General features: G+C 38.1%; 1 protein-coding gene across 5 annotated transcripts in view; it reads left to right on the plus strand.

The window, feature by feature from the left end:
- CCDC169 (coiled-coil domain containing 169) overlaps window positions 1-24,036 on the plus strand; it is a 48,942-nt gene that overhangs the window by 10,265 nt on the left and 14,641 nt on the right. For 2 of the 5 annotated variants that reach the window (XM_040991072.1, XM_040991075.1), the window contains 4 exons: window positions 837-899; window positions 2,841-2,864; window positions 6,550-6,660; window positions 7,397-7,437. In XM_040991072.1, the coding sequence (XP_040847006.1) occupies window positions 837-899; window positions 2,841-2,864; window positions 6,550-6,660; window positions 7,397-7,437 (239 nt within the window). The remainder of the gene's footprint in view (window positions 1-836; window positions 900-2,840; window positions 2,865-6,549; window positions 6,661-7,396; window positions 7,438-24,036) is intronic. The other 3 variants (XM_040991074.1, XM_040991073.1, XM_040991076.1) reach the window with 2 other exon arrangements.

Below are 24,036 nucleotides of genomic sequence, written 5' to 3' on the forward strand. Positions count from 1 at the left end.
TACAGAGCTTACTGGCTGTTGCTACCATTTAGAGAGTGAATGAGCAGATGGAAGGATTCTTTATCTTTCTCCCTTTCTTTTTGTCACACTGCCTTTCAAATAAAAAATAATAATCATTACCAACCATTTTAAAAATAGGATTTTAAAATGATTCTGCTTAGAATTTCATCCCAATTCTAAAATATCAACAGTATATTGATAAAAAGTGTGTACAACAAATATGAAGAGCTAACAGGAAACTGTATTTATAACTGAATAATATCAGTTGATTCTAAATTCTCTCCATATTCAACTTAACACATTTTATACCAGAGAGGAACTCTAGAATCAAATGAAACTGGACAACTTGTAGATTCACATCATGACTTATTGAGGCTGTGAGAATCTGTGTTGGTGGATGGCATACAAAAGAGGAAAAATCTCATTGTGAACTTTCTTATAGTTAATGGGCTATCCTTCTGCTGGCTAGACCTCAGGAGATTTCCACTGGAAGAATACATGTGGGTAAATATATGTGGCTACACTTAAGCCCTGAGCATCTGAGAATCTGCTGGGAAGACAATGCATGCCAGCCGTTAGCCAATAGGAAAAACATAACATTCAGAAATCCATGGTCCGTGGTTTAAAGTCACAAGTGGAAACTAAAATGTATTATTTTGAGTTTGAGTAAAAACCTCATGGTTTCCCTTTCTATCAATTGGTGAAAAAAATGTTAGAGTACTCAAAAAAGTTCCTGGGAGTACACAATGACAATGACAAAAATTATTTTGGTACAAAAACATCTTAAAAATTTTTTTGAAGGAAATAAAAGGGTGGAATTTAATCTTTATTTACAGGGCGTTATAAGATACGACATTCCACAGAAATAAGAAACCCATTCAGAGGACAAGCTTCATACAGTATGTGCAGTTTGGAACTGTTCTAGTTTTATTGTTAAAGTGCTACAATAACAAACCATATTTAAAAAGAGGTTGTAATGGATGATAGGACAAGCTGCTACTGAACGTAGTACACAAGAAAACAACTTATGCCTCTTCTGACCAGTTTAAGTGTTTAAGGTTCCTAGTGTCCTGTCCTGCATTTGGAAGGTATTGCCTTCGAAGATATTTCTGACCAAATATTTTGATCTTCCTCTACAGAGTGAAAACTTTTTCAATTAATTCAGCTCAGATTAGAATAGAATTGTTTTAAATATTTATTCTCATTGTATTTGTAAGAGAGGGAGGAAGAGAGACACAGGGGTAGAAAGAAAATATCTTCCATCTGCTAACACCCTCCAGAATAGAATGCGCACAACATGCATAGTTGGGTCAGGGAGAAGCCAGGTGTCTGAAACTCAATCCAGGTCTTCCAAAGTGATGGCAGAGACACAAGCCTTGTCAGGGTGCACGTTAGCAAAAAGCTACATCAGACTGCAGGCCAGGACATGGGGTCAGATACAGGAAGAATGTAGACTGCACCAAGAGATCCTAGTTTATTAAAACCATTTTATAAAGCTGTAAAAAAATTCTCTCGGTTATGTTATTGTAGAAACTGAGGGATAAGGCTTTCCATTTGTGAAATTTGCAGGAAATGGGTTACAAACAAAACTTGTACCATACACTAAAATGGAAAAGCACCAAGTATCAGTTGTACCATCTGAGTGGCTTGTACAGTGGATTCTGGAGGCTGGGAGGACAAAGAACAAAGTGCTTACTGATTCAGTTGCTACTGAGCCCTATCTGTGCATTCCAATCAGGCAATGTCACTGTGTCCTCCCAAGGTAAAGAGAGACAGAGAAAGACTGAGAGAAAGAGTGAGGGAGGGAGGAGAGAACACACACGACCTGATGTATCTTCCTGCAGATTCGGGACCTGACGTCTCTGACCTTAACATTTACCATCACCTCACATGCCTCATCTCCAAACATGGTCACACGGGGGGCAAGGACTTCAACATGTGAATTTGGGGCAGGGAGGATATAAACATGGAGGGTATATAGTAACAGTAAAGCTGTCACTTTCTAATCGCTGTCTCTTCTCCCTGCCACCAAAACAAGAATTTTATCCAGTTTGGGAAAGGGTTTCTAGCAGGGTATTAGTCAGTGAGCCAATTATCAGTATTGTTTTCTTGGGATTTTTGTGTGTTTGCTAGTTGATGAGTTATTGAGTAAGCATTTTTTTTAATATTGTTGTATTTGGAAAAATGATTTAGCTCCTCACTCCATACCTAATGTAAGCATTTCAAAATGGATTATAGTTCAGCATATTAAAAATAGTTATGAAAGTATTTATGAATCATATCTTTATATATAATGACAGCTTTCTTAATATAAGAGTAATAAAATAACAATTGAAAAAATTAAAACTAGAGTTGACTTCAAAATGAATAGCCCATGTGAGAAGTCGAATAGCACTATGAGGAAGCTGTGAGTAAGCAAGATATTGAACAAAAGCCATGGATTTTCACTATATATTCTCTACAATTAAATTAGAAAACAGGAAGTTACCAAAAGATAAATGTGAATAGGGCATAAAAAGATGATTCTTGTGTATAGAGAAGTAGCCAGCTTGCCTTCCAATCAAAGAAATTCGAAATGGAAAGATACAATTTGTTGCCTATTAAGCAGAGAATTTTTTTTAACAAAATAGAATCAGTAGTTTATGTGTTATTCGTAGCAGTAAAGTGTCACTTTGGGGATGAAATTTTTATACTGATGATGGTGAAAAGGATATTGAACAACAGCAGTTAATTTTATAGCATTTTTTGCAATGTTGTGCAGTGTTCTAAACATTTGCATATTTTAATTAATCCTCTTAGTGTCTGCTAAGACAGGAATTTTAATTATCCTTGTTTTACAGATGAGAAGTTGTGGCACAAAAAAGGTAAGAATTTCCTCCAAATCAAATAAACTGATAAGTGATAGACATGACTTAAACCTAAAATGAAATTCCAGACACTGTTTCTTCCTTTATGAAATTGCCTAAATGAGGGAGAGGCAGCTTTGTCAAGAAGAGACACACTTTGTGCTACTGTTTCCTTCTGCTTTTTACATGCTTGTTCTTTTATGTTTTGACATGGTAGATATAGCTCATGTTCTCCTGGAATGCAGTTCCCGCTTTCTCTTGGTGTTGTGACAGTCATTTCTACCCAGAAGCAGTCCCAGACCTCTAATCTGACCTCTTTCTCCAACGGTCATTCCCTTATGCTGCCCTCCGGGTGGGACAGCCTGCTCTGTGCTCTGCGGCATGACTGGAGACATACTCTAGGGCTCTGACTGTTTCTTTGTCTCCCGACTAGTCCTACTGCTGGTTAGCAATAGGGGTTTTGCATCCCTTCTGCCAGGCACAGTGCCACAGTCGGCTTTTTACTTCCTCTGTTGAAATATTTTTTCTTTTCCTGAGTATTTTTAAAATAACATAATTTCATTTTTCTGATGTTTATATATTCAGTGAGCACACACATTTGACTCATTAAAATCCTTGTAGGGTGCCATGTTTTCAGTGCATTCCCTCCAAATTCTAGGTATTAGCAATATGATGGCATTAAGAAGTGGGACCTTGAAGCAGTGATTAGGCCACGAGGGTTCCTCCTTTTTTATTGGGATTATGGACCATAATGAGACAGTCTCCCATGGTATTTGATTCAAATTAAAAAAAAAATAGGCAACTATGCTGGCATACTGGCATAGTTAACACATATTTGGCATTAACCAGGCCCAGAATGTCTGCCAGCTAAGTGTAGCGAGGTACAAGGCAACCTCGGCAGTTGTCCACAGCTGGGGTAGTATATGATTACATTGCTTTTCTGCTTTTCACTATGTGAGAATGCAGGAACAAAGCAAGCCCTCATCAGACCAAATGCCAGCACCTTGTCAAAACCAAGAAATTGAATTTCTGTTCCTTATGAATTATGCAATCTCAGATATTTTGTGTAGCATCACAAGACATGGAGTCAGTTTTCTACCAATTAAGCTGGTTTTTTAACCCTTTAAAGTATATTACTTGAGTTAAATTTTTTAAAATATTTTTTCTTCATAGGCAGATTTGTAGACATAGAGAATGATCTCCCATCCACTGGTTCCATCCTAAAATGACTGCAATGGCCAGGGCTGAGACAATCTGAAGTCAGGAGCCAGGTGCCTCCTTGGGGTCTCCCACATGAGCCATCTTGCTACTTTCCCAGGCCATAAGTAGTGAGCTGGATTGGAAGTGGAGCAACATGAACCAGCACCTATATGGGATGCCTATACTTGTAGGCAGAAGAATAACCAATTGAGCAACTTAGCATTTTTGCTTAATTGGACCTTTTTGATATTGTTAGCAGTATTGTATTGTTTCCTTGCAAAAACAAGAATAAAATTCCACATGAAAGGTACTCCCCACCCAATTTCCTCCTGCTTGATGAACCTCCATGAGTCAAATTTTTACAGGTATTCAATTTTTATGCTGCTTTTATTTTCACTGTAGTAAGCCTAGCCAAAGCCTGGCTTTGATTGTAAAGCCTCTTGAGTTTTTCTTTATTTCACTGTTTCAGTGTTGCTGCTGCAGAAGTAGTGATTTCATGGAAGGAGGCATTGTTCAGAGTATTTCTTCTCCCTCCCCACCAGCCCCAAAGAGATGCAGTTGTTCCATATTAAATGTGTATCTTTTAAACCTGTGTTTTCAGAATATCTTTTTATAAGTGTATCTTAGGCATGTTAGCTTGGCTTCTGTTGTGCTCAAGGTAGGTAACTTTTTGCATGGTGTTAAATTTATTGTGGCAATCCTAGAGATATAGGCCTGTTTCAAATGTTCCTAAACTTCCCCTTAGAATCAAATCTGTTTCAAAACTCATACTTTTTAGCTTCTAATTGTATTTTAAAGCAGGCATATACATATAACCACATTGTACCAGCAAATGAAGAATGATGAAAATATTACAGAATCACAGAACAAACTATGGCAGGAAAAGTAAGGCCCATTGTGGCCCTGTTTTTACACAAGAAAATGGTTGATAATTAGGAAATTGATATGTTTTGTGGAATCCAGTGCTGTTGTATGAAAAGAAAGATGCTTTTAGTCACCAGTCTTGTGAGCCTGCATCCACTTGGAAAAGATCAAAAATTCCAGTGGATTTTCTTTATTATTAACCACGCAAGTCCATCATGGCTGCAGGCTACGTAACTCATTATTTTTATGCAATAAAATGTTTTAATGAATAATTATTTTGGTTTAATTGTATCTTTTGAATAAGTGTTCGGACTCTTTTTTTTTTCTTTATAAAACATTTGGAATAGTGACTTTAATTTCCGTTAGGGATAGCATTTTTCCCTTTCTTTGGTAAATCACATTTGTACTGAGATGAAGGTGTAAGGTACCCTGCATCAAAGTTGAGGGGGTTGGTACTGGTGTGTGTTAAAGCCCTCGGATTCAGCATGTATGAGGCAGAAATTCAGATATTCCAGTTAGAGACATTGTCTCTCTTGCCCTGTACCCTCTGCCCAATGCCTGCCCAAAAAAAAAAAAAAAAAGTTAGCTTTGGCACTTAAAGCTGAACTAAGACCTTTCCATTCTAAGTTATATTATTTTTCCCCCTCTAGAACAACAAGACAAAATGTTTTGGTCTTTAGAGCCAAAGGGTTTAATGAAAGAAACATGCTGAAAAAGAAATATCTACATGTTATTATAGTTTAGTAGTTTAAGGGTATATATTCTAGTCAGATAAAACTGGGTTTAAATTTCCCTCATTGATTAGCTTATCCTTCTTTTAAATTATTATTTTACATGATATGATTTTATAAATATAGCAATTCCCCCTGTACTTCCTCTTCCTCCCTATCCACTTACCCCTCTCCCACCGTTTCCCCTCATATTACAGTTGTATAGTTCTCCAGCAAGTCACAATTCTACCGTTCTGCTATTTAAGTGTATCATGCATTGTAGGTACAGGCAGTGGTGGAAAATCTAGTGTCATATTGTCAGGGTATATTTAACAGTTTCATTGAGAGTCTGATGTTATTCAAAATCTCTCAGCCTTGATTTCCTCATTTGTAAAATAGTTAAGTTTTTCAAATTGAGGATTCAGTTAGTTAATATATGTACAGTGTTATCTGCTACAGACAGAGCACATACCAGTGATAGTTATGAAACTGACTTCAGAGTTCTTTTTCCAAAGAAAAAAAATGAATAGGAAATTGGATGGGAGGGTAAGCAGTGTTTAGGGTTTTTCACATGTATGTTTTCTAGTTCCAAGGAAAGGAATATGTTCTTGATATTCCATCGAATGGAATTCATGATGGAATACTCAAGGAAATAAAAGATAAAGTGGTATGGGTGGAAGGTTTTAGGAGGAAAGAATATGAAGGACAATAGTTGTGGTAAGTTCTGGCCGTGTGGAAGCCTGACTGTGGGTTTAGCCCCTATGTTCTGGAAAATCCTATCTGATATAAAACATTCTTTAAAACCATTTCCTTAGGGTTTACCTGTATTGTTGAATAAGTCAAGTATAAGAGTAAAATGGAGCTAATTCATGTCACTGTAATAAATGAGAGTCATTGAGATGATCTTAGTTCTTCTCCAATTCATTCAGGTGGGGAATGGAAAACCCGTTATGAAACACAAGTTGAACTGAATGATCAGCTAGAAAAACAAATTATTTCTCTGCAAGAGAAAATGGAAAAAATCCGTGGAAATCCTTCAGGTTTGTGTTATGACCTACCTAAGAATGCTCCAGTATGGGGCCCCACGTGGTAGCCTGGTGGCTAGAGTCCTCACCTTGCAAGCACCAGGATTCCATGTGGTAGGTAGTCCTAATCCTGGCGGCCCTACTTCCTCCCATCCAGCTCCCTGTTTGGGCCTGGAGGGAGGCAGTTGAGGAAGAGGCTGCTGGCTTCGGATTGGCTTGCTCTGGGCATTGTGGCTGCAGAGGCAGTGGGTCAGTGGACGGAAGAGTTTCCTCTCTGTTTCTCCTCCTCTCTGTATGTCTGACTTTCCAATATAAATAAATGAATCTTAAAATTTTAAAGAAAAAAAAAAAAGAATGCTCCAATAGGGGGTAGATACAGTGGTTACTGTGCTGCTAGAAACGCGCACACCCTGTTGCACTTTTTCCTCTTTTACGGACTTTTTATTTTTACTAAAAATCTCAGCTTTTGTTCTGATTCCAGGGTCCTGCTGATGGCTAGGAGGCAGCAGGTGGTGAGTCAGATAATAATTGGGTATGGTCAACTGAGTTCCTGGCTGCAGGCTTCAGCCTGGCCAAGACTCAACTGTTGCAGGCATTTGGGGAATGAACTAATAGATGAAAGATACATATCTGTCTGCTTTTCTTCATATCTCTCTGGCTTTCAAATAAATAATACATGACTTTTAAATATTTTAAAAATGATAGAAAGGCCTGATAAAATACAGATCCTCTCATATGTTCTTTATTTTAGACAGACTTTCTTCTATCCGTGCCTATGAAAGAATGCCAGTGGTGAGTAAAAGATTGCTATGAATGAAGGATTATCAAAGAAAGTTATTTACTTTTTTATTCTAGATAGTTTCCAACAAATGTTAATATCTAGATTAAATACTTTGTTCAGGAGAGCTGTTCCCCAAATGTGAACCTTATAGGGCTATCTGTTGAATCTTTCCTCTAGAGCTGAGCAGGGATGCTGGTGTTGGAACCAGCAGGCAAGATGATAGACAAGGAATTTTGGTAGTTTGGCTAGTTGGGAAATCCAAGTGTGTCCATTTTTTATGCTTCCAAATTTGCCTAAAAACATTCCATTCTTGTTCCTGTGAAACAGAAATACACATGTACAAATACACACACTCATGTGCACATTCATACATAATCACACAGACACATAGAATATGCATGAAATTCAAGAGAAAAGCCATAAAATTGCTCTACAATAAACCTGAAATCTCATTGGTCTATCTACTTTTCCTTTTGGTTTCCCTTAGTGGCATCTTTTTTCTTTGAGGTTCATTTTAATCCCTAAGAAAAGATTTAGGTTAATCTGTTTTGTATGTTACGGTGTATATTCTCTTAATTAAACATACATAATATGCAAATTAATGTCTTTTATCTCAGTTTTGCAAGACCCTTGTCAGATTAAGTATATTATTCCATTTACTATATGCAACACTAAGCTTCAAAGAGATGAAGGGATTTACTAAGGCACAAAGCCCAGAAGTATAGAGCCAGACTATCCTAAAACAGTCTGCATTATTTTTTTTTTCATACCATGCTGGCCTAACCCAAGGGCCTTTCTATAATGATTGTCAGAAATGGCAACAAAGAATTTTGAAATAATTATATGTAGAACCGTGGGTCCTGGAGACCGTACCACTTACAGACCACTCTGAATAACTGCAAGCCTTTAAAAAGATCATTATTATTTGTTATACCTTGGTTATTTAAAAATTTTTCCACTTTTATTGAGTTTCACTTGACATATACTAAGCCACACATATTTAAAGTACAGTCTGAGTTTTACATGTGTATAGAAGCATGAAATTACCACCACAATTAAGATGATGAATGTGTCCGTCGCTTCTCAAAGTATCAAATCTGTAGTGTGTGTGTGTTAAAGTTGGCAGATGTTTAATACTTTCTCTTAGGTTTAAAAAAAGTTTAGCAGTAAGTGTCACACTCATATAATTATATATTTATATAGAATTATTTATTATAATAAAAATTAATGATGTTTAGGTATCTGGAAAAAATCTGGAGAAACAAACTTTATTATGTTGTTTGTTGGGAATTATTTCAAAGCTACCTGGCTCTCTTTTGCTAATATAATATGCCTTGAACCTCAGACATTGCCTGTACCTATTGTCCTTGTCATGGTCTTCAAGGTCATAGGTTTAGCATGCCAGAATGGATCATTATGGTCCCTTACCTTTGAGGGGCTTTATTAAAATATCACTACAGCCATTCTACTGCACCCTAACAGAAGGGTGCCTGACATCACTGCCATCTACCAGATAACTGCAAATCTTCAGATAAGGAGAGGCATGGCTTGCTTTGTTTGTTTTATTTATTTATTTATTTTGCTAATAATGAATCAAGGAGAAATAGGTCCTTTTACATCCTTCTCTGTTATTTCCACCCTGAAATATCCTCATTTCTATGTCTGGGTAGTCTGAAAAGTATGTGTATTTTTAATTGGAAAAACTGAAATTCCCATCTCCACCCCTTCCGCCAGAGTCATATCTCCACCTGGTGGCAGACATTGCTGCTTGAATGATTTTAGAATAGTGCCCTTTTTAAAATTGCAGATAGAATTTTAATATTGTCTAGGCAATATAAACTACTACCTACAGAATGTAAAGTATTCTGGATACCTGCCCCTTGTTAACCCGGCCCTAGCCCCAGTTAAACCCCAGCTAGAGAAACTGGATATCACTAACCTCATGCAGAATCCAACAAATGTTGATATGATGTGGTAAAACATTGTATTAATATATCTTAGGAGCTTGTAAATGGTTCTTTGGCTGCTACCTGTAACATATTCATGTGGGCAGTTTTTTTTCCTTGATGAATTTGCGTCATTACTGAAGAAAGTGGTTTTCCAAGAAGCTTAAATCCAGAGGCAGAGAATTATACTTGTATTTCCCTTCAGTAAAGGACTGAAGGACAAGAAAACAAAAAGAAAGGAAAGAGAATGGAAGTCCAGGCTCTCCTGCAGGTGTTCTCTCTGTTCTCTGGGCATCGCCAGCGCAAGGGTTTGGGTTTTGTTAAACCATGGGAGCCAGGAGAAGTTTGTCCGAGCAGTAGTGATTAGGAATCTAGAGTTGGTGGCAACAGCAGCAGCTACTGGCCAAACATCCTGTAACTGGCTGACAGATTCCTCCTATGTAAGGAGAGAAGATTTTCCAAGGCTTACCCTTTGTTAGAAACCAACTCTATTTGCAAACATATATTGTTTGTGCAATACCGACATTTTAAATCTCCTCTTAAGTTGATCATTAGAGAAAGGGCTTAAATCAGTTGCTTTTGCTGACTGAAGTATGAATCAGACACTATTTGCAAATTTCCTGATTATACTTCTTGTGGATTGTTTGATCTTTAGAGACAGTAAACCTATATGAAATTGATATCATTTGTTCTGAATAGTAATTTTGAGTAACATCAAAAACCAGATTTTCTTATGGTTAATAAAAGGTATGAACACAAGTTTTAAGCACTGTATATATAAGTTTTAGAAATGCTATCTGATAAGAAACATGAATTACTAAATTATTTTCAAACAATCATTTATATTTGATTTTAGTATTTGGAAAAAAATTATTCACTTAAGTTTGCATCTGTCCTGGCACAGGCTAGTTGGAACCTTTAGTATTTTTGAGGTTCACTTTCTCATCTGGAAGTAACATAGACCATATGTCACTTTGAAAATATTTAGTGGCATAATTTGTTAAAATTTCTTTGTAACAAGGTATATCAGTTAAGGATAGCATTCAGTCTAATGAAAGGGAATAGTTTAAAAAGTTAAGATATGAAGTTCTGGGTTTTTTCTTTGTGTGTAGGAAGTCTAGGGTTGTTGAAGTGGCTCTAGAACACCTGCAGGTGTCTCGGCTCCTCCTGACTTTCTAATCTATTCTGTAGTGAATAGCCCCTGACCCTGTGCTTATAAAATAACTGATTCACTTTTACACTTGAAAATATATTTTCACATTCTCAAAGAAAGAAGTAGATGAACAGAGGAGGGCAAAGAGGAAGGCCTGTGAAATTGACTTCCCTTCAAAGAGTTTTGCTAGATGCTGCGCCCAGCAGTTCCCCTCCATATTTCCTAGACCAGGACAATGTCATGAGCCCACTTCCATATGCAGGAGAGGCTGGGAAAGACAGTGTTTTGCTGAGCATCTAAGTATGACGAAGAGAATGGATGTGGGGTATGCAATTAGCTTTGTCTGCCACATAAGCTCATTTAAAATGAAGGGCAAAAAATGTGCATTATCTTGATATTATGTGGAACATAAAAGGCAAATAAAAAGAACAATTTAAAAATCAAAAATCAAACACCTTTACTACTCATAGTTCTTTTTTGGATTATGTTTTACTTTTTTTTAAGGATTTATATATTTTTATTGGAAAAGCAGATATACAAAGAGGAGGAGAGAAAGAGAGGAAGATCTTCCATCCGATAGTTCACTCCCCAAGTTTCCACACAGCTGGTGCTGAGGCAATCCGAAGCCAGGAGCTTCTTTCTGGTCTCCCATGCTGGTGCAGGGTGCCATTTTCTACTGCTTTCCCAGGCCACAAGCAGGGAGCTGGATGAGAAGCAGTGCTGCCGGGATTCGAACAGGCAACCATATAGGATCCCAGTGCATGCAAGGCGAGGACTTTAACTATTACGCTATCACAACGGGCCCTATGGTTTACTTTTTAAAGAAAATTGCTTGGGGGAGAGAGACAAACACACAGTTACACAGAGAGAACAGCACATCCACTAATGCCCACATTCATTCCCCAAAGCCTACAACAGCTGTGGCTGGGCCAGGCTGCAGCTGAAGCCAGAACTCAATCTAGGCCTTTTATCACCAGGCTCAGCATTGGCAGGAAGCTAGAGCTGGGAACCAAACTCCAGACACAAACCCAGCTATTGCTACAAAGAAAGTAGATATCCTGACCAGGGACACAACCACTTGTTATTTTTGTTTGTTTTTTTTAAATAAAATGTAACCTAATTCCAAAGACACATTTGAATCCTGCTAATCAGGACAATTAAATTATGTCTTATGTTTTCTTCATGTACCTTTTTAAAGGCTGTATTTCATGCATTGGGATGCTAACATTTTATTATTTAACATTCCTACATTTTATTGCTTTAGCTTGTTTCTGGTTTGAGTTTTGAATAAAGCATGACCCATAGAATTTGTTATGGCAAACAAACATATACTCCAGTGCATAGTTATGTTAGTCTCTGTCACTTTTTTGACTAAAGGTATTTAAAAAAATTTTTTTTGGAAATAGAGTTGAATTCCCTTTTGTTCTTCTCCCTGTCTCTGTATTTATACTTTCTTTTATACAATAAACTAAGTGTTATTGTAGACTTGGTATGTCATTCCAGTTTATTTCTACATATATTTATACATGTATTATCTGTTTAGAAATGTTTCTGAAAGTATACAGTAAATGTCATTTTCTTATTGATTTTTACTATATCTGTTAATACATAAAGACTTAGTAATTTTTACCTATTATATATTATTCCAATATTCTTACATATATGTTTATTAATTGAAGCCATGTTTATTCTAAAATGTACATTGTAGATTTTTTAAAAATCTCACTGTGGGGGCCCGATGGCGGTGGCTTAGAGGCTAAAGTCCTCACCTTGAATGCGCTGGGATCCCATATGGGCGCCGGTTCTAATCCCGGCAGCTCCACTTCCCTTCTAGCTCCCTGCTTGTGGCCTGGGGAAGCAGTCAAGGACGGCCCAAAGCCTTGGGACTCTGCACCTGTGTGGGAGACCTGGAGGAAGTTCCTGGCTCCTGGCTTCGGGTTGGCGCAGTACCGGCCATTGCGCTCACTTGGGGAGTGAATCATCAGATGGAAGATCTTTCTCTCTGTCTCTCCTCCTCTTTGTATATCTGACTTTCCAATAAAAATAAAATAAATCTTTTTTTAAAAAAATCTCACTATTACAAGCATTGTCACAGGAAACATGCTGATACATGTGTTCCAGGACAAAATGTTCTTCTAGGATTGGCAAGCTTTTCTGTCGGTGACATATTGTAAATATTTTCAGTTTTGTAACCATATGATCTTTGATCTCTGTTTCAGCGACTCCACTCTGCTGTTTAAGTACAAAAAGAGCCATGGATGATGTTGATTGACTATGTCTAACCAACCTTGGTTTACAAAATGAGGGAGTGGTAGCTTGCTGCCCCACATTAAGGCAGTGGTCCTTAAAGTTTGATAATAGAATCAAACCTCTATAATCGTAATCAACAATTTGGTAGTTATAATGTACACCAAAAATTGAAAACTATTGGTCTAAGCATAGGTAGATATAGAATTTTAAAATCATGAACTGTACACATTTGAAAATTTTCAAATATGATGCTTCTCTGTGTGGATTTAGCTAAAGACATTCCCATTCCAAATCTACAGTTTGTCCAGTATTTCTGAAATAAATAATAAGAGGCAAAAATTACAGAAGTGATAGCCACAATTTCTTTGTTCTTGTATGCAACCCCCCACCCTTACTTTCCATTATACCTAGACTGCCTTGGGAATATTCCTCCCTCATGAATATATTCTGTCCATAAGATGCATACAGTATCAACCCCTTCTTTCAAAGCCACCAAGACTAGCTGGTCATGGGAGGCATGGGGTAGAAGGCACAGCAACAGAAGAACATTATTTAGGAAAATGCTTCATCTTGGAGCAGGTGTGATGGTGTAGTACGTGAAGTCGCTGCTTGTGATGCTGCCATCCCATGTTAGGGTCCCAGTTTAAGCTGGAGTGCTTAGGACCACAGCAGAAGGATGGCCCCTGTCAACCATGAGAGAGATCAGAGTTTTCACTTGACCCAGACCTGGGTATTGTGGCCATTTGTGAAAAGAACCAGAGGATGGAAGACTCATTCTCTCTCTCTCTCTCTCTCTCTCTCTCTCTCTCTCTCTCTCTCTCTCTCTCTGTCTTTTGATAGGCAAAGCCATTTTTTAAAGGAAAATGCTGAATTTTAAACATTTATTGTAGGACTTTTGACTAATTTGTAATAAGTGAATTCAAAAGAATTTAGGTTGCTGAAGTTCCAGTCCATGAATATTATGATTGTTTAATTGCATTTTAAGGAATCTTGAATTGGATAAAACTTGACTGATTGAAATGGCTGAGTGTGTGGTACAATCATTGAAAAATATATTTAGCAAATGAATATGTTCAGGCCTATGTTTATTTATGAAAGCCAAAGTTCACTTTGAAGCCAAAATTTTGGTAAATTTGTAAATTTGGAATCATTAAAAAACTGACTTGTTTGCAAATTGATTCTTTAATGGATTGACTTTTTGAAATTGGATTTTGGCTACTTTTCCAGATTCCCTTCTATAGTGTCACCCATGGTGTAGACCAGAAGCCCTTTCTCCTTGCTTTTTTTTTTTAACCATTGGATCCTTTATCATGTACCTGACCTTCCACAGAAACAAGATTCTCAAACTGGTCTCCATATTGATCCATTTTGTATTTCACACATAGATTTCCATAATTTGATCACCCTTGCTGTTTTCCTGTCATATTCATTTCTGTCCTTTATAGTGGCTCAGATCTTTTACCATATTGTCACAGAGGGCCTTGAACAAGTATCGTCTTAGGACCTTGCCACATATCCTATTAGTTGTGCTCCCACTGGGCTCTGGTCATTTCTACATCTAGAACTCTTAGAAATTTTGTGTTTTTTTTTTAAAGTTATGTGTATATATATTTAGATAACTGGGCATTAAAATTGATGACCTCAGAATGTAATCTATAGTTACAAATATATTTTATTCAAAGTGAAGTGAGAGGCTATTATTGTGGCATAGTGAAATAAACCCCCACTTGTGGTGCCAGCATCCATATCGAAGTTCTAGCTCCTCCACTTCTGATCCAGCTTCTTGCTAATGCATGTGAGAAATTAGTGGATCATGACTTGACTGCTTGATTCCTACGACATCTGCTTGGGCAGAACCAGGTTGAATTCCCAGCTCCTGGCCTTGTCCTGGCCCAGCCATGGCTGTTACAGTTATTTTAGGGAGTGAACCGGTGCTGAACTTGCTCTCTTTTCCCCTCTCTGGATCTCCCTCTTCCTCTGACTCACTTCCTTTCAAATAGAAAAATCTATAAAATAAAATATACTAAGGTGATAAATCAACCATATAATAAAAAGCATTGGTGAGGGGATTTTGGCTTTGCAAGAATGTGGTATAAACAAAGCAAGAAGTGGAATTTCCAGTGGCCATCAGGCTTAGTGGGTCTGTAGAATCAATCTGAGACTTCTTCTCCTATATTATGATGCAGACGTCACCAAATCTGTTCTTCCCAAAGATCAGAATGATCAGGTTGGAGACAAATAACAGCCTCAACTCTCAAAGATTTCCTATGAAAGTTTAATAACAGTGTTGTCCACAAGGGGGCAGTTGGTATTTAAGCATTCAGAATGCTGGAATTTCATTATTTAGGATGTCTGTTGAAAAGTACTGTATATCTGGGCCCGATGGCGGTGGCGCAAGTGGTTGAGTCCTCGCCTTGCACGCCCGGGATCCCATATGGGCGCCGGTTCTAATCCCGGCAGCCCCGCTTCCCTTCCAGCTCCCTGCCTGTGGCCTGGGAAAGCAGACGAGGACGGCCCAAAGCTTTGGGACCCTGCACCCGCGTGGGAGACCCGGAAGAGGCTCACTTGGGGAGTGAATCATCGGACGGAAGATCTTCCTCTCTGTCTCTCCTCTCTGTATATCCGCCTTTCCAATAAAATATAATAAAAATAAATCTTTAAAAAAAAAAAGAAAAGTACTGTATATCTGGGAGCTGTGATTAACTATATTGTATTCTTGTATTTTTCTCTTGAAAGTACTAAGTGGAAATTTTTTCAATTAGCTTTCTTTCCCTTGTGTGTGTTCATTAGCAAATCTATTACTTTTTAAAAAAAATAATGCTTCATTTTTGCTTGTGATAAAGGAGTTGAGACTTAAGTTTTTTTGGTCCTAAATATATTTTACTTCAGACTTGTAAGTAATTTCATGAGATTTTCTATTTTTTACCTGTTGCCTCAATTTACTCTTAGAAAATGACCCTTTAAGAATGTAAGTGAAATGTTATACAACGTAGAATGGAAAGAACTCATTCGTACCAAAAACAAAATATCTATTTCATGATAGTAGAATTAATTTGTGTGCATCTTTCCTTTCCTTTGGTTAATTTTCAGTGGAGTCTTTTATTTAGATCCCGGTTGTGCTTTCTAGTGTATGTCCACTGATAACATAAACAGAAAAAAGGGCTCCTTGGGGAGATGAGTAACAAAGTTATGAGTTTTCTAGTGAATTGGAAATGATGGCACGAAAAATGTCTGCTACTCTGAGAAAATCTTAAGATAACCTGCTCTTTTAGAGTCAGTACAATTAAGGTATCAAAATCTGAAATGAAACATAGTTTAATAATCTCTATAAATTTCTGGCACATATAATAAATTTACAAATGGATAATCCTAAATATTTTGCTGCTCATGGATCAGGGTATTTAATGACTGGTGCAGTTTTTGTGAAATCCAGACTCTGTTCTCTCCAGCATAATTTATTGGTATGCTGAGCTGATCCACATGAAATTGCCATAATGAGTCACCCTGATTTCTTGAGTTCCAGTGTAAGTTCTAAGCATAGTGTCCCTGAAAGACAGCTCAGGGTGCAGGTGCAGGGAAAGGAGAGTGAGTCGGGTCTCAGGAATTTGGAGCCACACCAGCTAGAAATGACTGTGGCCACCATCCTGAGGCCAAGCAGATGCAATACACTGCAGTGCACCACCATGTTGAACTTACAGGAAACAAGACAGATACAAGCCTGGGAGACGAGTGTCTAGAGGCTGAGGGTGGTAATGAAGAAATAGACTCAGCCAGGGGTCCACATCTGAAATACAGTCACTACTGAACACATTTTTTACAGGTTGTGTATCAGACTTACGTCATTAATACATGCAAATGAAAGAGCTGCATTCATAGTTTTGAGTATAAAATTGTCAAAGAAACATTACTGAAGTTTTAGTATCATTGTATTTTAAAGATGTGCCCTCTTAGCCAAATATTTTAGTTGAAAAAGTCAAGGGAGATGTTTTGTGTCTGGTACTTGGGCTCTTTTAAGAATTTTTTTTTTCAGTGAGTACTACTGTTCATCATTGTGTGTGTGTGTGTGTTTGCTTTTACACACCCTTTTTCTCATGTGCAAAATTTCTAAAATACTCCCACCTAACCAAATGAAAATAGCTCATGTGAACTTGAAGCATATTCATGCTACCATTTTAAAAATTGGTTTTATTGGGGTGTGATTTTTGCAAGTAAAACTGTAACATTGTTTTGGCAAAGTTGATTCTGAAGTATCAAAAAAAAAAGTTAAAAATAGGTATCCAATGCTCTGCTCACATTTTTAGATTTGAATATGGTACTTATTCACAGAAGAATATGACCATTGATAATTTAAATGAATGCATAACTAGAAAAGGAAATCTCAGCAGGTCGAAGATTCAAACCCATTTTTGAAGGCTACCTGCTGGAAGAATACCAATGAGATTTGAGGGAGCAACAACAAAGTATCCCCAGAGAAGAACCATAAAACAGATAGAAGAAAGCCAGGGCGAGGATGAAGCTTAAACCTGGAAGCCCCATTGAACACATATACATGGAATATTTAGTTACTGGGACCCCACTGTCTCCCAAATAGCCAGAATACACTTAAAATGCAGTAGTTCTCTGGACTATGGTAGAAAGGTATAAGGATGATGGGATCACATTAAAATACTCTGAATAATATAACTCTGATCTCTCTTTCCCTGCCCTATCGATAGGGTTGGGGCAAGAGGTGGATGTATGGGGACACCACGTAATTTGGAAGAATACCTTACAGGTTAGGAGGTAGCAGAATTCTGCAGTTGAAGTATTTTAAAGCCCTGAAGAAAAGACAGTTGCACTTCCCAGACTTCCCAGGATAAGAAGATTAATGATTGAAGACCCCAGTGTGGGGTCTGGAATCCAGCTGAGCTGATCCGAAGCTAGGAGCCCAGAGCCTCTTCCAGGTCTCCCACGTGGCTGCAGAATCCCAAGGCTTTGGGCCATCCTCGACTGCTTTCCCAGGCCACAAGTCGGGAGCTGGATGGGAAGTGGGGCTGCTGGGATTAGAATCGGTGCCCATATGGGATCCTGGTGCATTCAAGGTAGGGACTTTAGCTGCTAGACTACTGTGCTGGGCCTTTTGGCAAACCTTTTTAGAGTTCATTATAGTCTAAATGCTTCCACTTCCAGCCCACTTCCTCCTTTTCCCCATCATTAACATTCAGATATATATTCTGCCCCTGCCTGCTTCCTCTGATTTTATTAAATAAGATGATTTTTGCAAATTTAATCTTGATGTTTGTTTCTTAGAAGACTAGGGCCAAAGTTAGGAGTGCTGAGTGTGAAAGGAGGAATTCAGATACAATAGGGATTTGTGGCTGGTTCAATCTCTGTTTGCTGGCAAAAGATCTTGTTCTGATTGGTAGATGAAACAATATCTCATGGCCCAGGATGGCAGTTCAAGTATTAAAGGTCTCACTTATGGTCACATGGAAAAACTGTAGTGGAAGGGAATAGTCTGGAAGAAGCCATAATGTTGGTACCAGGAAAAGGGGGGAGTTACTGTACGTTCTATTGACAGCCTGCGCAAGGATCATGATTGACTAGAAATTAACAAACATGTTTAGGTTGTAGCCTGTGTGTACCAGCCATGGAAGGATGAGCAGAACAACAGGCTGAGATCATATGTGTGAAAGCTTCAAAGCTCCTGAGCTATTTAACTATTTAGCCCAGGGAGTTCCGTTAAGTGAAGGGCAGGGCTGTGATGGGTATGAACAGGGATACTGATAACTGACAGAAATCTGCATAGATACTCCTAAGAAGGTTGACTCTGAAATTTCCTCTGGGCGCTCTGGGCATTCAGAGTGGCACATCCTTCCCTGGTAAGAACTGATGCACCTGCTGTAATAGAAGATACTGGCTTCTCCCCAGCATGGCCACAAGTGCTGCACCCATCAGCAGCTGTCCTTCCTGTCTCTCCTGCATTCCTCTTTTCGTTTTCCTAAAATATACATTTATTTATTTGCAAGGCAAAGTTACACACAGAGAGGGAGACACAAAGAGCAGTCTTCTGTCTGCTACTTTATTCCCCAAGTGGCCACAAATCCAAGGCTGGATCACACCAAATGTAGGAGTTTCATCTGGGTCTCCCACATGGATGGTAGTATTACGTTATCCTCCACTGCTTTCCCAAGCATATTAACAGAGAGCTGGATTGGAAGCAGAGCAGCCATATCTTGAACTGCTGCTCCTATGTGATGCTTACATAGCAGGTGGCAGCCTAATCTGATGCCAATAATACTAGTCCAACCCTATGTTGCCCCTTCCAAAGTCCTTCAATTTGGGTGACTCTACATGTTGTAGCCTGTGTTGATTCCCTTTCTCTCTTTCTCCTTCTTTCTTTTTAAAAAAAAGATTTTTTTTTTTGCAAGGCAAATTTACAATGAAAAGAGACAGAAGTATCTTCCATCTGCTGTTTCTCTCCCCAGATGGCTGCAGTGGCTGGAGCTGAGCCAATCTGAGGCCAGGAGCCAGGAGCTTCTTCTGGGTCTCCCACATGGATGCAGGGGCCCAAGATAAATCACTTTTTAGAGCTTGTGAAGCCTTTACTATCTGTGCTTAACATTTTATCATTTAATATCCTATTGCCTTGAACTTGTACTGTTACCTTGTACATTTTTCTGTGTATTCCTAATTTTGGATCTTGTTGAGGTCATAGTTAATAAACCACACTTTGTATTCCAGTGGGTTACTTGCGAGATAATTTCTTTTAGATTTTAGAATGCATTTTCTGGTTTAAACAATATTTGAAAGAACTAGATTCTCTTTCATATGTATACATGCATTATAGATATAAACAAACTATATTAACAAATGATGTTACTGATTCATGTTTGTGTGGTAGCCTAATCTGAGAATCCTTATGATAAGGAATTCACATAGTATAATTTTGAATTAATTTCCTCACTCTCTGTCCATCCAGAGTTCTTCATATGTCAGTAGTTTATATAACAAAGGTTTTATTTTCTATAACATAACTCCATTTAGCCTTTTATGTATGTTTGGCTTTTAAAAAAATTTTCTTCTGCAGCAATATTTGGGGTAAGGGAGCTGGAGGCCACTCATGTTGCCAGTACGTAATTAATTTTCAAAGATGAATAGCACTTGCCTGAGAAATATCACCTGATTATATTTTAACAAGGATGTTAAATATGTATAGTGGGGAATCATCCCTTCTGAGGGCTTCATTTTATCATATTATCTTGAGAGGCTATAATTTGCTTTGTTTCAGCTGGCCTAATTATATTCTCAGTAGAAAATTTAAAACTCTTAATAATTACCAAAAAAGTCTCTAAGAAAGAATAAATGTTTGGTGAGTTAGCTGTATTTCCGAGCATGGGCCCTAAAACCCCTTACCTTGCAGGTTTGCTTCGTGGAGATGTAAATCAGCTGCGTCCATTCTTTTTTGTTTGCTTTAACAGATGTGGTATCATAAACCATGACCATCAAGAGCTGAGAGAATTTTACTTGACTATTTTTAAATTCAACCTGTGACAATATGAGACATAGATGAAGTTAAACGAAATTATCAGTTATTAGTTTAGGCATTAATTTTTAAAGTATGTTTAATGCATGTTTACTCTAGTCCTAGACTACCAGTATGTTTGGGAGACTAAAGTATAAATAAATCATTCAATCCCACAACCTCACACAGTTCCTTAAACTGTGTAGTTCCACTCATCTTGCCTTTCCCCAATTCTAAGAGCTACATGACATGGCCAGATGCAGGTTATTAAAATTATCTTTGTAGAGCCACATTTGTTTGATTTGATCAGCATTCCTGTGTCTTCTTTCAGAAGAAAACTCCTTTTATTCCAAAAATTGTGCTTTGCCCCATTTCAAACGTATGTTCCATAGTGAAGATGTTTTCACTGCCTTTCATGTTATCAGAGCTCATTACTCCAGAGGGTGAGGACCTTAGATAGAGTGGCCACCCAGAGTATCTCTTTTCTACCCATCTCTGTCAAGGACCTGCTCTGGCAGGTCCAGGGATAGATGCAAATAATGGACTTACTATGAGATGATCCTTTTATACAAGGTACAGAGCCCAGAATATATTTCTCAGATATGAATAATTCTGTATAGTTACTAAATAGGACTAGCCAGTATGCATCAACCCTCAGCCATCCAGTCACTTTTTTTCCCTTTAGAGCTCTTCAAGTGTTCATGGTTGAAGTCTTGAGCTATGATTAAGGGCATGTTGGAAGCAAGACTTGAGTTCCTAGGTGTCATTTAAGGCTAGTAGCATGTTCATTCAAACAGGTATTGGAACTAATCTCTGGACTACATATTAAGAGTCCAAGACAACTGGACAAGGGGTTGTATGAGATTGAACTTCAGGTACACCAATATTTTCCACACCCAAAAGGAAATGGAGGCATTTATTGTTCATTAGGTACTGGCACAATTATGGGAGTATTCATTATGCATTAGATGTGGGCTGCATTATATGACATTCAGGCTGACCATAAAAGATATTTATCTTCATTTCCTTTAAAAAATTGTTTCATTTGTGTAATATGAACACATTTCATGTATTTCAAATTGCAGAGTTGGAATCCTTGTGATACTTCCCATTCTCCCCTCCCTCCTGCCCAAGATCCTCACTCACCTTCCTCCTGTCTTATTTTTAAAATTTTATGACATAATTTTAATGCAGAGATTAAATATCTTCACAAAGATTGTACATTTAACAATCCTTTTTAAATATATAGTTTAGTTGGCACCGGGGTCTCCCTTTCCCCTCACCAAGTTCCCTTCTCTCCCCACTAATCTCCCCTCCAGTCTTATGATGGGTGTCTTGCGTGAGTTTTCACAAATCCATCATATTGCCACTGAGATGTCTCCCATCAATGTAGCAGGTTGTCATTTATTTCATTGTGAGTCCATCCTTGTAGTGCATGCATGAGGGCTTACTTCTCTCTGTTTCCACCTTTGAACATATTGATTTTTGCTACATTTCCATGATGTGTACCCTTGAGTACAATCCACCATGGGGAGAAGGAAAAAAAGGATAGTGAACCTTCACCCACATGAGATTAAAGGACATGTAACAAACGTCTTGTGCTTTGAATATAGTTTTTTTTTTCTTTGAAATTCACATTTACATTTCTCTACTATTGCTGCAATGTTGGGAGGTGGGGTAATGTTGAAAGTTGAGAAAGTCATGTAGAGGGGACCTTAGTTTGTGGAAACATAAATGTGAGTTTATTTTTAAAGATTTATTTATTTTTATTGGAAAGGCAGATTTACAGAGAGAATGAGAAATAGAGAAAGATCTTGCTTCCATTGATTCAATCCCAAGTGGCCACAGTGGCCAGAGCTGAGCTGATTTGAAGCCAAGAGGCAGGAACTTCTTTGAGTCTTCCCACATGGACGTGGAGGGGCTCAATTCTTTGGGCCATCTTCCACTGCTTTCCCAGGCCACAAGGAGATAGCTGGGTGGAAAGTGGAGCAGCCAGGACGTGAACCAGCACCCATCTGGATCCTGGCACTTGCAAAGGGAGAATTAGCCAACTGAACCATTGCGCCAGACCCACAAGACTGAGTTATTATAAAGTAAGGCCACCACTTGTGTTTTGTCTCTTCTGCAATGTCTGTTTCTCTTCAACTCTTCCACCATGTCTTGAAGCAGCACAGGGCATTTCACCAAGTGCAGACACCTGATCTTGGACCTCTATCTCCCACAACTGTGAGAGAATTGACTTTTTTATAAATTACTAGTCTTGGACATTCTTTTCTAGTAACAGAAGATAATGATAGCAGGGGAGGTTCAGGTGTCAACATAAGTCACTTTACATGATGGGTTTTAGTCGGACAAAACCAGAGGAATGGGCAATTATTCCTCTATTCAGAGTGGGGATCCTATAATATCCTTAGTGGGCCATCAAAGTTATCAACTTAAAAATTAGCCTGCTGTAAGTTTATTGACTTTCAAGCTGTACCTGCAGCTGCTCTGTCAGGTCCAGACCAAGTGATTTCACTGGATTTCCATGGCCCATGGGTTAGATATTCTGCTCTGCTACTTTCTATTGCCTTTCAGAAAAGGTCTCAAATGTGAAAGTCCTTGATGAAAGTACTTCTTTCGTGTTCTCAGAGTGTAAGTAAAAACATAAAGGTGATTACAACCCAGGTATAAATAGGTTTAGCACTTACGTCCTTTTGGGCCCATTGGACTAAGACCAGTTGGTGAATTCATCTGAAGTCACAAATATAACACAGTAAGTTTCAGTAGCAAGTTCCCAAAGTATGTTTCAGTGTCCAGTGTTATAATCATAGAATAGGTTCTGAAAACAAGTCTAACAATAAGGAACCTGGCTTTCTACAGCATGGGTATAAGTTGTCTTCTAGTGATGGTGTAACTTGTTTTGCAACAAGGGCTTAACTTACCCAGCCCTACCCTGTCTTCAAGTCGTATGCTTAGAGCCAGTTTTGAACATCAGCCAGCTGGTGATTCAATCAATCACCCTGAAAAAAGGTAGTAAGCTTTTAAGATTAAAAACAAAAAATCTAAATCCCATGTTCTACAGCGAAGTAAGGTAACTATAGCTTACAACAGAAAAAAAAAAAAAAAAAAAAGAAGGGGGAAACTTTAAGGCTGCGAAATCAGTTGAAGGAGAGGGAAATATTAGTTATTCTGATTTGAACACATCGAACACATGTATTGAAATGCCACTCTATACCTCCATAGACATACATAGCTATTAAGTGTTAATAAAAAATATTTTAGGTATTTAAGGAATTAGAATTGCTAACTAACCTGACTTGGTAATCATTCATTAAATATATATGCTGAATTATCACAATGCATCCTATAAATATACATAATTAAAATACTAACAAAAAGGAATTCAAAAATTAAATATTTTTAAACTAAGTAAAACAAGTCTTCCCCTCTCAGAATTAATATATTACCAAAATATGTTGCTGGCTGGGAAGCACTGTGGATAGGAAAGCTAAAACTTTAAGCAGGAGCACACCTAAGGGTGGGTTGTTGCTTCTTCTAGGGTAGAAAGCATTGTACATAATTAACTCTCCCCCAAGGGGCTGTTGATTTCTTTGAGAGGTGGGGAACATTTCAGGGAATTGTGATGATATTTCTGGCTGACACTGAACAGCACAAGTACTAGCACTCCCTTGGTGGGAAGGAACTCATGCTGTGTATCCAATGCTAAGTTTGGATCTCATTGTGGTTACTGTGCTCACCAGGTCGTTGTTCAAGG

The sequence above is a fragment of the Ochotona curzoniae genome, unplaced genomic scaffold (genome assembly GCF_017591425.1).
Source record: "Ochotona curzoniae isolate NIBS_2020 unplaced genomic scaffold, NIBS_Ocur_1.0 contig_64, whole genome shotgun sequence".
Classification (NCBI taxonomy): Eukaryota; Metazoa; Chordata; class Mammalia; order Lagomorpha; family Ochotonidae; genus Ochotona; species Ochotona curzoniae.